General features: G+C 33.2%; 1 protein-coding gene across 1 annotated transcript in view; it reads right to left on the bottom strand.

The window, feature by feature from the left end:
* The window catches only part of LOC129229364 (syntaxin-like), a 282,349-nt gene that overhangs the window by 21,411 nt on the left and 247,047 nt on the right, over positions 1–13,891 (bottom strand). The window contains exons 5-6 of the mRNA XM_054863657.1: positions 7,567–7,640; positions 3,017–3,125 (exon numbers count right to left, since the gene is read on the bottom strand). Of these exons, the coding sequence (XP_054719632.1) occupies positions 3,017–3,125; positions 7,567–7,640 (183 nt within the window). The remainder of the gene's footprint in view (positions 1–3,016; positions 3,126–7,566; positions 7,641–13,891) is intronic.

Genomic DNA, 13,891 nt, shown 5'->3' with positions numbered 1-13,891 from the left:
CACTTTTTATTTTGATCTTATTAATGGCAAAGCATTGAGTGACCATGCTTGATCCAAATGCTACATGTGCTTCAAACAGAGAACGGGGCAGAGCCAGATCCAGGGGGTAGCTCTTGCCCGGGCGGTAACTTCTGAGGGGTGGCAATTTCACCCTATTTCTGTATTTTTCGATGAAACTCGATAGAAAAGCTTAAGGGAAGATGGATATGGGTGGAAGTTTCAAAAGTTTGCCCTGGTTCGGAAAAAATGTAGATCTGGCACTAATCTTTAAAAAAATGATGCGATAAATTACTTTTATGTTATTGAATGCTTCACAAACAATGCTTTGTAGTTTTGTTACAAAACATGGTTTTTTTTAATCACAATAAATGGTACAGTTGCTTATTTTAGTATTTCCTGTGATAATATTATCTATGCGGATTTTCGATTCTCCGAATTGGTTTTGTTCCCAGTTAGTCCGGATAAACGAAATTGTACTGTACGAAACCGTTGAAGCATCTCACAGCAAATATTATTCAAGCCTGACAAAGCTGTAGGTTTGAACGTTCTCAAGTTAAAAAAAGAAAAATCAAAAATAGAAGTTTAAAGAACATGGCTCACCATTCTTGAGGTTGCATGCATGGGATATAATAACACAAGTCTCTTATTTCTTGTCAGAAATTCCTACAATAAATTTTTCCAGATGCTTTTATTATTTTACTGAAAATATTTCAATTGTAAGGAGAACGCTTCTGTCTAAGCAGTCTAGTGTGTCGTGGCAACTGGAGATTCACAATAAACACTGTCGTTGAGTTTGAAGCAACTTAACATCTATATATATAAAGGTGATGGTGTTTCTTTGTTTGTACCCGATGGTCAGAAGACCCCATAGCACCTACAGCCCTGAAACTTGGTACAAAACTCGAACCTACCCCGGGTCGGGGGTCTGCACCTCAAAGCCCGAAATCTAAATTTCTAATTAGTTTTTTCATAATGAACTAATTAAGCTCAAATGTCACGTTTTCTTCAGGTTTTTCAAGTAATTAGGAGTAAACAATCCCCCCACCCTCTAACATTACATGTCCTTGGAAAGACCTTTCCTTCCCGAACAAGATGGTGTTTGTTTCATTTCTCTCAATTAATTGGAACAGGAGATATAAGCGATTCTAATTGAGCCACTTTTCAAGGCTAACCTTAATTTGAGTTTCTGCTATGACGTCATCTTCGGTATATGGATGAAAGAAATTTCTGAAGTAATGTACAAAAATCAAACGTACCCCTTGGGTCTGCACGACGAATCCTAAATTCTGAATTTTGGACTAGAAAATTTTAAATGAATTTTTAAAAAAATCGTTGAAAATGTCCATCAGTTCTTCAGACGCCATCTTGCGCGGTACACATGCGCAAAAGTCCTGACAAACGAATTCTAGCTTGAAATCAGAAACAAATGGCTTAAAATATCACATCGACTATAAAACCGCAGAGGATTCTTACGGAGGTAAAAGAGTATATATAATCTTCAATTTGAGCAATGAATTATTATGCTTAGAAACGTTGCAAAAAGGAGGCTATGGCGTAATGTAATCGTATGCGATTCGTCATTAAGAAATGCAATTATCTTAACCGTTTTTGGTGAAACATCTCTAAATAATTACTCAAACGGTGAAAGACGGAAAGATAAAAATATTTCCTTCAAATTAAAGCCGAAATTGTGTTTTAAGCGATGCTTAGAAACTTTTAAAAAATGTCTATCTGGTGGAACTTAACATTTTGGCTTCTAACTTACGTCTGCTATGACTGGCAGCCATCTTGCGAATGCGCAGAATGAAGACTCTGGCATAATTTAATTCTCTTGTGACGATATTTAACTTATGTGCTAAAGCTAGATTTTGTCTGCTATGAAAAGCGAGCGTCGGCGTTGTTTTTGGTAAAATCTCCAAAACAATTATGCAAACCATGAAATATTAAAAAGAATAAAGTGTTTTCTCCAATTTGAGGCCTAGATTCGATTTTCATTGATAAACAATAATAGAGTGGAGGAATTCTTTTACACTTGAAAGATACTATTTGGTGATCTTTTTTGTTTATTTGGCAAAACATTTTAAATTACAGAACAAACCGCTTCACTTGCTAAAGAGACAAATCGAGTTTAAAGTTTGGCAAATAGTTTTAAATTCCAAAATAACTTTAATAGATTTTTTGTTGTGTTCGAATTTCAGTTCAAGAAAAATGATAATTTCAAGACCGGGGGGGGGGGGGGGGGGAGAGATTTTTTTTTACTTAACGGCCTCCTTTTAAATTCTTAGCATGGGACATTTCGGTATCTATTTTCTTTTTCATATTTTTTCACTTATTTTAATTAGTGAGGTGTTTCTTTCTTCTTCTTTTTTGCTTTTTGCATACTATGGGGAACAAGGAGATAGCTTTTTTTGCACTATTTTGTTAAATGAATAAAGCGCAGTTTTTTGAATGATCTTTGTTTAGATTAGGAAAGGGAGGGGTGTTAAAATAAATTGAGACAGATAAAAAACATTAGTGATACATCGTATAGGTAGATAGAGGCAATTTTGGCGTAAAAAGGTGAATGACACTAAACCCAACTGAAAATAGGTATAGAAAATACAATAAAGATAGATATAGGTTAATTAATATTGCTGCCAAATTTATTTAAACTACCGCCGTAAGCGGTGAACTTGGCATAAAAACAGGGGAGCGGGGGGGGGGGGGATTTTTTTATATTTAACGGACCTCTTTCAAATTCTTAGCATGGGCATTGCCGTGGGGGTACTGCTAGTTAAAGATAATGTCTTAAGATCTTGAGTTCGAAAAAGTGACGTGAAGTCTGGAGTGTCATGAAATCTGTATGTCGCGATAACAAGGTTCGACTGTATTTGCATTATGCTGGTCATAGATTTCGAGCTTATATTTAATTAATGCAGTCATTTTAAAGATAATCACTAAAGGTCATTGCTGTAGAGAAACATGTCAAAATCTACTAGATTAAATTAATAAGAGGGAGAACATTTCAACGAATTACTTATTTCTAGCTGCCTTTGAATACGAGCTTTGCATCGCTCCCTGTAGTCTGTTTGAGTCTTGTTGTAATCTGTCATGACTTCGACAAACTTTTGAGACAACATAGAATGCTGAAACAAAACAAAAATAGCAATTGAATTTCTTATTCAATCAATCACTGCTAATATTAAAGCAAAAATAAAAATATTGAAATAAAGTAGAGCCCCAGTTATCATGTGTGGTGTGGGGGACATGTTTTACACCTGCTTTGTAACATCACTGCTTTAAATCAAAATGGAATATAACGATAATAGCAGTAATACAACCCAGGGCAAAGCTAATGAACGTTGAATTAAATGTAACTGCAAATTTTAACCAAATTCCATCACATATTGTTGAAAACAGAAAAATTCGACTCTGTAGGCAAGTTAACCACAACTATAACCTAAACAACAGAAACTCAGCCTGAAGGATAGGAAATTTCCTTTTCACGTAATATAAAGAGTTTGGAATACAAAAGTATATATTGTATAGTTAAAAAAAATGAATGCATGAGACATCATAGATAATTGACACAATAGCAAACAGAAAATTTGAATTTTAATAGATTCCGTAGCGTACCAAAGGGTGGTAACTAAGTTTTACTTTTATTACAATTATTTATACTATAGAATAGAGCTCACAATTCAGCGCAAGAAAGCAACCACTTTATTCAGGGTGGGGACAGGAATTGCAAAGAAAAGTTCCCCGACTTTTTCCTGTTACCAAATTTCACTGATTTACGTTAACAATGATAATGGCTTCCTTTCTTAACCCCTATCTGAAAACCATTGCATATTTAATAAAAAGCAGTGTTTAAAACGGTTTAAGCTGTTAATTAAAAATATATTTTGAAAAGATGCTCCTTTTTTTTCAGTAGAAAAAAATAAACAGTCAGACCCCGAATTGACAAACCTCTATTTAACAAACTTCTTGATTTAGGGATTTTTACTTTTTTCTCAACTAAAATGAAGGCAAAAACCCCTATTTAACGAATATTAAGCCCCAAATTAGCAAATTATTTTAACAAAAAAAAAAAAATATTAATTTGAGTTCGGAAATATAGGATTGTTCTCTAAATGATATTATCCATATTATCTAACGCAGAAAGAGACTTTTCTTGGAATCAGCAATTTTTGACGGGTGAGGGGGCAACCAATGAATAGCGATCCTTATAGAGAAAGCAATAATGAAACTCCCATTAAAACTGTTACTTTTTCAAATGCTTTACATGGCCTGGAAACTGTAATAACGTATCTCCTGCAGCAGACTGTAAATGACACAGTATTTTTTTCTTTACATAAAGTTGAAGGTAAACTGTTTCGAGTCAAGTATCAAGGAAATTGTCAAACATCTATTACACAGTACTCTAAAACTTCAATCAACTAGTGTGTGTGTAATAAGTTACGGAATGCTGAATAAAAAGTGTACACTTTTTAATTATGGATATTTTGGCGCAGTTGCTTATTAGGGCTTTAAGATAAGGTAATTGCAATTTTGTTAAAAATTTTCCACACCTCGGTATTATGAATACACCCCATTTAACGTATAAAATTTTCGGTCCCAATGAATTCATTAAATTGCGGTTTGACTGCATATAAAATTATCTACAGAGAAATATTATAGAAAATCTAAAACAAATACTTTACTAGTATTTATACAGTAACTAGTTAACATAGAAACTCTAAGAAATTATTAAAAGAACTCTTAAAGACGAATCTAATCATGATAAAAATAGAAAGTTTATATGGAAATACTTTTGAACTGAATTTTCAAGCAGTATAATTGTTGCTGCGAGAATAACAAGTAATAGTGAAAATATAGAAGTGATGTAGTTTTAATTATGCAAATAATAGACATATTTATGTAAAACAAATTGAAACCTTTTAACAACCAGTCATATTGAGCTATTCTCTAATCAAGAGCTTAGGTTTTAATGAAGGAATACAGCATTTTAATTATTAAAAAATAGTAAAAATATTTATTTATGTACACAACTCAATTTCAAATAATTTCATTATTTGTCAAAAAAAAAAATCTTTTGTAACAAACATAGAAATGTAAAAAAACAATTACTAATTTCAAAATATATATGTATGTAACTTGATTTTAAAACAAAAGAATTTTAATGTCTGAAAAGAAAAACCCTTTGTATAATCTGAGGCAACAATGAATAATACGATGTCAAAAAACAAAGTTTATTTTCATTTAACATTCAATTTTAGCAATTAAATCAAAATTGCCAAGTAATAGTTTTTAAGCTTTTGTCAGTATTAATTTAAAAAACAAAGATTTTTTCTTGAAATCATGATTACAGTATGCTAATTACTTCAAGACAATGAGTAAAAGCAAAGGAGTCAAGCCATTAATGCCAGCTTGCTCTTTGCCTGTAGGGTTGTTTATTTTACTTAGCATAGAACTGTGGAAGAAAGATCCAAGCTACGTAAAATACACAACTTTATAGACACAGAAGCAATCTTAGGAAGTACATCTTGTGGTTAATAAGATAAGATCAATACTTTGACCTTGAGGAAAAAATATACAAATACAAATGCAACGACCAGCAACAGGCTCTGGGCCCAGCTAGGCTGGTCCTAGTCAATTAATTAGTCCCCAATGAAGATCAATGGCCCTCTTAAAGCTATCCACTCCCTTGCTCATTACCGCCTCTTCCGGTAAGCTATTCCAAGTGCCCACGACCCTGCTAAAGTAGTAGTTTTTCCTGATTTCCAAGTTAGCCTGAGATTTAAATAGCTTAAAACAATGACCCCTTGTCCTGCTTTCCCCGCAAAAATTTGATCCATTTACATCTTTCATTTTGATAAATTTATGCACAAATATGCGGCAGTGTATAACCGCTCCTCATTAATTTTATTTTTTAAAACAAATAATTGGCAGAAAATGCATATGAAAAAAGGGTACTAAATTTTGCCAAGCAAAAAATTTTTTTCTTCTTTATTTAATAAATTATCCCTGATTTTTTGCTATTTTTTCAAAACTCTGATATTTCCCTGAACAATAAAGTGCCCTGACTTTTCCATGATCTGTTGCCACCCTGATTATTACTGTAAAAAAGAAACAAAAATCAGGATGTAAACTTCCCACATAACTGATTTGGATGATGATGTTGTCTTCTGACTGCAAGAAAGCAGTTTTATCAAATAATTTAACTGGGTTGGTATACTATATGATCATTGGATGCAAGGAGAGCATCTGCAGGGAAAGATTTCATATTTTTCAGTCTAGCAAAAATATTGATCTTTTTAGCAGAAGTATAAATGCATAATTTTAGGTATCAACTTAGGAGTAAATAAATATTTTTTAAAGTAAAAACATATATCATTACAACAAAGAAACAATAAAATAAAATCAATGTTAGAAAAACAAAATTAGAAAAATATTCTGCACACACCTGTTTTGGGGAATGCAATGTTAAATGCTATTTCTTTATCAATGTTTAAAGATTTGAATTTTTAGAAAAATTCATCTCAGTGAAGTGCCAAGAGAATAAGGAAAGGGGTTGAATAACAAACACATTTACCAACCAGAATTGAGAAAAAAATGGTCTCATAAAATCAAATGGAAGAATATAAAAACAATTTAATACAATTCTATTTATCAAAATATGCCAGATGGGGAAAAAAAAAGCAGTAACAAACAGAAAAATAAACAAATAGATAAATAAGTTAACGGGAAAAAAAAAAAAAAAAAAAACTTAAAAGAGGTGATTTTAAACTCTTCAAAAAAATAAATTAATAGCTAATAAAAAATAATAATAAATAAGAAAACCGCCCTTCTTAGAATGAGCCCAGTAGTGGATTTGGAGACACAGGAGGGGGCCTATGCCTTTCCCAAAGGAATAGAATTAACTATCCCTTTAAATATTCTTACGTTTATTTTTAAGTAACAGAAATCAAAGTCTTTCAACTATTATTAAAAAAATAAATAAATAAAGTTAAAAAAATAAAATAAACAGCATATTTGAATAAAATCACCTTTGTTTTCTATAGGAACAAAATTGGAGTAGGAGATCAGTATAAAAGAATGTATTTGACTGGATTAATTTATTGATTTAGAATTCAAAAGATACAAAATATCGCAGATGTCCATTAATTCTTCTTTGATAAAATCAGTAATTAACATTAAGGGATTATAAAAGTAATTTAAAAAGAACTTTGTGTAAACTTTGTTTTGAAATATTGAGTGAGGAGGCATTATTTACTTTTATTTTCTGTAACCCCCTCCAAAAATTATTTCTGTATCCATCTCTGAATTAGCAAATTCATAAATAAAAGATACATGTGCAAAAGAATGAAAAAAGTACTAAGCAAGAGACACTAATGTGCAAAAATGAAGAATTCAGCAAGATTTTTGAGGATGTTTAGGAGTGGAATTTAGCTTTCTCGCTAGTTAAGTTCTATATGAAAAAGTTTTGCTTTTGACTTATTGCAACAAAGCTTTTTAATTGTATCTTAAAAAATAAAATAAATTTGAGCGATAAAATTGCAAAATGAAAGTATGGCTAATACATACTTGCGTTTTGCGTATCCTGAAATCCGCAGACATCATACTTGTCTGCTCTAACTGTTCAATATTTTGCTCCATAACTGAAAAGGAACATACATTAGTTTCATTAAAAAATTATGATAAAACAAATAAATAATACAAGGGTTGATCCAAAAGTAAGATTCCCATCCAATTTTACAAATATACAGCACTGTCTATTCTCATTGAAATTTACATTGTTGTAAAGAAAAAACGTTTCTCTATTTTATACATGATTGCCACCATTTTCTGTGCATTATTGTTGATGAGGCCCTAACTTCTGTATTGAATGTCACAGAATTCCAAAGCCAACCTGTTGAGGAAGCGTTTCACCCCTTTTTTGACTTTGTCGTCCCTCCGGAAACGTTGGCCATCAAAGTGTTGTTTAAACTTAGGAAACAAGTGGTAATGACTAGACTCGAGCTCCAGACTGCAATCAAGAGTGGACTGGTTTGTTGACTGTCATGTCTCATTCTGGCTAAGGCACTGTCAATAATAATGCACAGAAAAAGATGGTGATTGTGTATAAAAATAGAGAAACGTTTTTTCTTTCCAACAATGTAAATTTCAATGAGAATGTAAAATTGATGGGAACCTTACTTTTGGATTCTCCCTTGTGCATTGCTACAGGTCTAAAAAATATTTTCTACCTAAGATATCAAAAAAAAAAAAAAAAAAAAACCCTTAGGAACTAGTACTAAACAGTTTTCTGACGAAATTTCATTTCATAAAACGAATGGACAATATTGCTGTAAGTTTAAAATGAAATGAAAATTCCTCAAAATAGTACATTAGAATTGTCCATAAAAGCTCCCAGCTTTTTGAAAGATGTGATGCACCACAGACAGACATATTTGAATTCAATATCAGCAAGTCTGGCATAATAATTTTATAAAATGGTTTTATAGTTATACCAAGCGGTTGGAAAAACTGTAGCTTTTTTTGTAGCGAACTACAACTACAACTTCTTTATTACAAATGCAGTTAACTACAATTACTCTTTTTTTAAACACAGCGACTACAAACTACTTTTGAAATGTAGTTGCTACTTTGCTATAAAAAAAAAATAATAATAAAAAGCATACACACACACCGTTCGAGGACTGAACGAAAAAAACTCTAAATGTTGCTCATATTAATAAAGTAGCTCATTTGAACATGAAATATTACTTAGAAATATCATTTCTTTCTTCCTTTTCTTCTTTAAACCATTTTTACCAATATTTGTCGCAAGAACGGATTAAGAAGTTGAAAGATTAAAACTTTTACAAGTCGGCTATTTAAAAAATGTGAATAGAAGCAATCATGAGTTGATTAAAATTTTACATTGGCACACATAACATAAAACTGATTAGATAAGGAAAACATCTTTTAAACAGAGAAGAAAAACTTCAATTTTTAGATTGAAATTAATTTTATAAGAACTTATACAAATACAAATACAAATGTGACGACCAGCAACAGGCACTGGGCCCAGCTAGGCTGGTCCTAGTCAATTAATTAGTCCCCAATGAAGATCAATGGCCCTCTTAAAGCTATCCACTCCCTTGCTCATTACCGCCTCTTCCGGTAAGCTATTCCAAGTGCCCACGACCCTGCTAAAGTAGTAGTTTTTCCTGATTTCCAAGTTAGCCTGAGATTTAAATAGCTTAAAACAATGACCCCTTGTCCTGCTTTCCCCGCAAAAATTTAATCCGTTTACATCTTTCATTTTGATAAATTTAAATAACTGAATCATGTCCCCTCTGACTCTCCTTTGCTCCAGGCTATACATGTTAAGCCTATTAAGTCTGGTATCATAATCTAAATCTGAGAGTCCCCTTACTAATTTAGTTACCCTTCTTTGAACCCTTTCCAACACAAAAATATCTTTCTTCAGATAAGGCGACCAAAACTGAACAGCATACTCCAAATGAGGTCTTACTAAACTCCTATATAAAGGCAGAAGAACTTTCTTAGATTTGTTTGAAATAGACCTATTGATGAACCCAAGCATTTTGTTGGCTTTGTTACTAGCAATACTGCACTGTTGACTAAACTTGAAGTCCTGATTTATAAAGACACCCAGATCCATAACATTATCTGCCTGATTTATGACTGAACCCTGCAAACGATATCTCATACGCTTATTTCCAAGACCTAAGTGTAGCACTTGACATTTCCCTACATTAACTGCCATACCCCATTTATCTGCCCACTTAGTAATATGATCTAAATCCTCTTGCAGCTGTTTTACTTGTTCTTCATTTTCGACAATCCCCATAACTTTTACATCGTCAGCAAAACAATTCATGCTTCCAGAAATATTTTCATTGATGTCATTCATAAATATAATAAACAAAAGAGGCCCTAAAACTGATCCCTGAGGAACCCCACTTAAAACATCACTCCAATTAGAATGATTTCCTCTCACAACTACTCTTTGCTTCCTACCAGTAAGCCAATTTCTAACCCAAAGTAAAGTTTTTCCTCCTATTCCAATGTCAGCTAACTTGCTGAGAAGAGCAACATGCGGTACCTTGTCAAAAGCTTTTTGAAAATCAATATAAACAACATCCACACATTTTTTGTTATCTAAAGCTGAGGTAACCTTGTCGTAGAAATGCAATAAATTAGTAGTACAGGATTTACCTTTCCTGAAACCATACTGCAAACTAGTCAACAGACTATTAGTCTCTAAGAACATCATGATCTTAATTTTGATCAAAGTTTCGAAAATCTTACAAATCACCGAAGTCAAACTTACAGGTCTATAATTCCCAGCAATACCTTTAGACCCCTTCTTGAAGAGTGGCGTTATGTTAGCCAGCTTCCAGTCCTCTGGCACCGTCCCCGAGTTATAAGAAGCATTGAAAATATTCAAAATAACATCCACTAATTCCTCTGCACATTCAACTAAAATTTTTGGATAAATATTATCTGGTCCCGGAGCTTTAGTTGCTTTAATCTTTTTCAAATGAAATAAAACCTCCTCCCTGGAAAATACAAAATCCTCAAGCTGTATAATAGCTTGTGTCTTGTTAGTGTCAACTGTTGAGATACAGTTATCGTTAAACACACTGGAAAAAAAGTTATTTAGAACATTTGCAATATCCCTATCGTTTTGGATTAAATTTCCATGCTCATCAACCAAAGGCCCAATTTGACTGTTTCGAGCTTTCCCGGAATTAGCGTAAGCAAAAAACCTCTTAGGGTTCCCATCAATGTCATCTGCCAGCCTTTGCTCCAATTCCCTTTTCTGAATCCGTACCAAATACTTAAAATTTCGCCTTGCCTTACCATACTGGAGCCTCTCCGCACTCTGACCAGTTTCTTTAAACTTACGAAAAGTGGCTTGCTTATAATTAAGAGCTTCTTTAGTCTCCCTGGAGAACCACATGGGCCAAATTTTGGTACTAACACCTTTTCTCCTAAATGGAACAAAGTCCCCAACGGTTTTAGCAAGTTTATCCTTAAATTCCGTCCACTGCTGATCTACGTCGCTATTTTCCAACCCTGACGAAAAAACCTCTTTCAAGCTCTGCCTAAGTGCAACAAAATCGGTGTTTCTGAAATTGGGCACAAACCTAAAATTATCATCTTTGCACACTTCAAATTTAACCCGGAACCTAATGCTGTTATGATCACTATCTCCAATATGCTCCCCTACACTCAATCCCTGAACAAAACTACCTATGTCACAAAAAACTAGATCCAAAAAGGCCTCCTCTCGAGTTCCCTGAGTTACAACTTGATCTAAGAAACAGTCACCAATTACTTTTAAAAATTCCTCTTCTTTGCCATTACCAGGATAAAAATTATTCCAATCAATACCCGGAAAATTGAAATCCCCCATTATGATAACGGATCCCTTACTAGACATGTCACTAATAATACGGTACATCTGTTCATCTTGTCCCTGGTTTGAATTAGGTGGCCTATAAATGTTTCCAAAGCGTAGCTTTATGCCCTTACTGCTCATCAACTCCAGCCAAACCATATCAATATCAGTAGGCTTATCATTTATGACCAATTCATTGCAAATAAAATTGTCTCTAACATAAAATAAAACCCCACCACCTCTTTTACCTACTCTATCCTGTCTGAATAAATTATACCCAGCAATATGTAATAACTCTGCATCAGATTCGGTAGCCCATGTCTCTGTAATTCCGATAACATCCAACTTCTCATCCATAACTATGCTTTTCAATTCATCCATCTTGTTCCTAATACTGCGAGCATTGGTATAGAAAACTTTAAGCATGCCTAAGTTGCTCTTATTTAACACCCTGAAATTTCCTAAATTACAATTGTTAACATTACTACTCTTGTTTGTCACTTTATTTCCATTTCTAGCAATACCCAAAAACATTACATTCTCTCGATACCTGGTGCTTGAACCATGCCCCCCATTCCAACTTAGTTTTTTGACTCCAAAGCCCTTAAAATCAATCCACTAACCATTTTGACCCCTGTAGAGCTCAGATGCAGGCCATCCTAGCAATCCAATCCCGTTTACAGTGACTCCATACATCAATGAACCTGATACTGCGCTTTTCGCAAATTGACTTCAGTAGCAAGTTCATACACCTCGCACGTTGATTTAGCCAGCTCCTATGCACTCCATACCTGGGAAGCAAACCAACCACTTGGACATTCGTCGAAAAGCTGGTTGCTTTTCGACGGTTATGTTTTGTAGGTTATGTTTTGTAGGATCTAATTAATTAATTTTGAACTTCAAACTAGAGCGTCTGGATCTGGGCACCATACCCTTTCTTATGCTACTGTTAAAATTTTTTTTTCAAAACTAATTTTAAAAGTAGTTTCCAGAAATCGCTACAAACTACTATTTTTTTGTATTGAACTACTCGCTACTCTACTTTTTTTTAAAAGTAATGAACTACACTACAAATTACTAACAAATTTAGCTACTACAGTAGCATCACTATACATAGTGTGCTACATCCGATCACTGGTTATACTTATTTAATAATTTATTTTCTTGAAAAAATTTTTTTTTGATGAGGCGATTTTCAAATGCATAGAAATACAGGAGCATGTGACTTATGCAAATTTGCTTACATAGGAAGAAAAAGCAAAGATGTGAAGACCTGGTACTTATTCTTTTTGGTGGATACCAGTAGTACTTCACAGTGATTGTTTTGGTATTGAAACAGCTACTGCTCAAAAATATTATTTGTTTTAAACAGTTTGTTTGGGGAGTAGAAAATCTAAAAATTTTTCACACGAGGCCCCCTCCCCCTCTAAGGGCATGCACAGAAATTTTGGGGCCTGTCACAAATGACTTTTACTGGTCCCTCTTTATATTGTTTACACCCAAGTTTCCACATATATTTCACCCCTCATTTTAAAAATCTTAGTTCCCCCTTCACACTCAGGCCAACAGGTGTCCTTTCTCCCTCCCTGTGCACGCCCTTGCCCCCATCGAAGATTTTATTTTTTTTAAAAATACAATTAAAAGAGGGGAAAATTTGTTTTAGAAATTTTGAATATTAGCTTTTCGAAAGTTATGATTTAACATGAAACTACCGAGTACATAAACCTTTACTCAGCATTACATAAACTACATGATTAATCAGCACTTGTTTTAATTCGTGCCTTTAGCTACAATATTGTATCACTTTTAATTGTGAATTATTTTGTGGACATACACAACACAATACATACAAATCCAGGGGCACCCCTGATGGGAAGTAGGTCACTGTGACATTCCGAAATTTCTACATTTGGCAAATTTGATTGCAATATTGTTTAATGATGATGTATTAAATGTGTGCATAAGTGCATGTTCGTATTTTATCATTCAGCAAAATTGGGAGTTTCATCCAGCAAAATGAAAACTACTCCCTCCCAAAAAGTTAAGTTTGAGGTACGCACAACTGTATCTATCTTACATATTTCTCTTCAATACAGCACACTTTCTTTTCTGCAACACTTTAACAGATGATGTAGTGGTTGGCACTGATAGTTCTACATGGCACTGATATTCTGCCATTTGTTAGAAACAGATTTTCGCCAAACAAAGAAATATTTTAACCATTTTCAATCAAAAGTAACAGATAATTTTTAATTCTTCCTCTATTTTTCAAACAAGTTAAAATTTGCTATAATCTTAAAGTCAACCTCAACAGTATATTCTATACTTTCTTTTCTTGCTGCTTTTGTGAATTGTAGAATTGCGTTGATTTCCATAAAGGTTATTTGAAAGTCAGAAAAATAAAAAAAATTAAAGTGGTAGAATTTAAAGCACAAAAAGGAATCTTGGTTAAAAAAAAAAGAAAAAGAAATTAAAAAAAAATGCAGTTTATGC

This window comes from Uloborus diversus, chromosome 1 (genome assembly GCF_026930045.1).
Source record: "Uloborus diversus isolate 005 chromosome 1, Udiv.v.3.1, whole genome shotgun sequence".
NCBI classification, from domain to species: Eukaryota; Metazoa; Arthropoda; class Arachnida; order Araneae; family Uloboridae; genus Uloborus; species Uloborus diversus.
The sequence above is the reverse complement of the archived record's forward strand: the minus strand, read 5'-3'. Positions and strand labels throughout refer to the sequence as shown.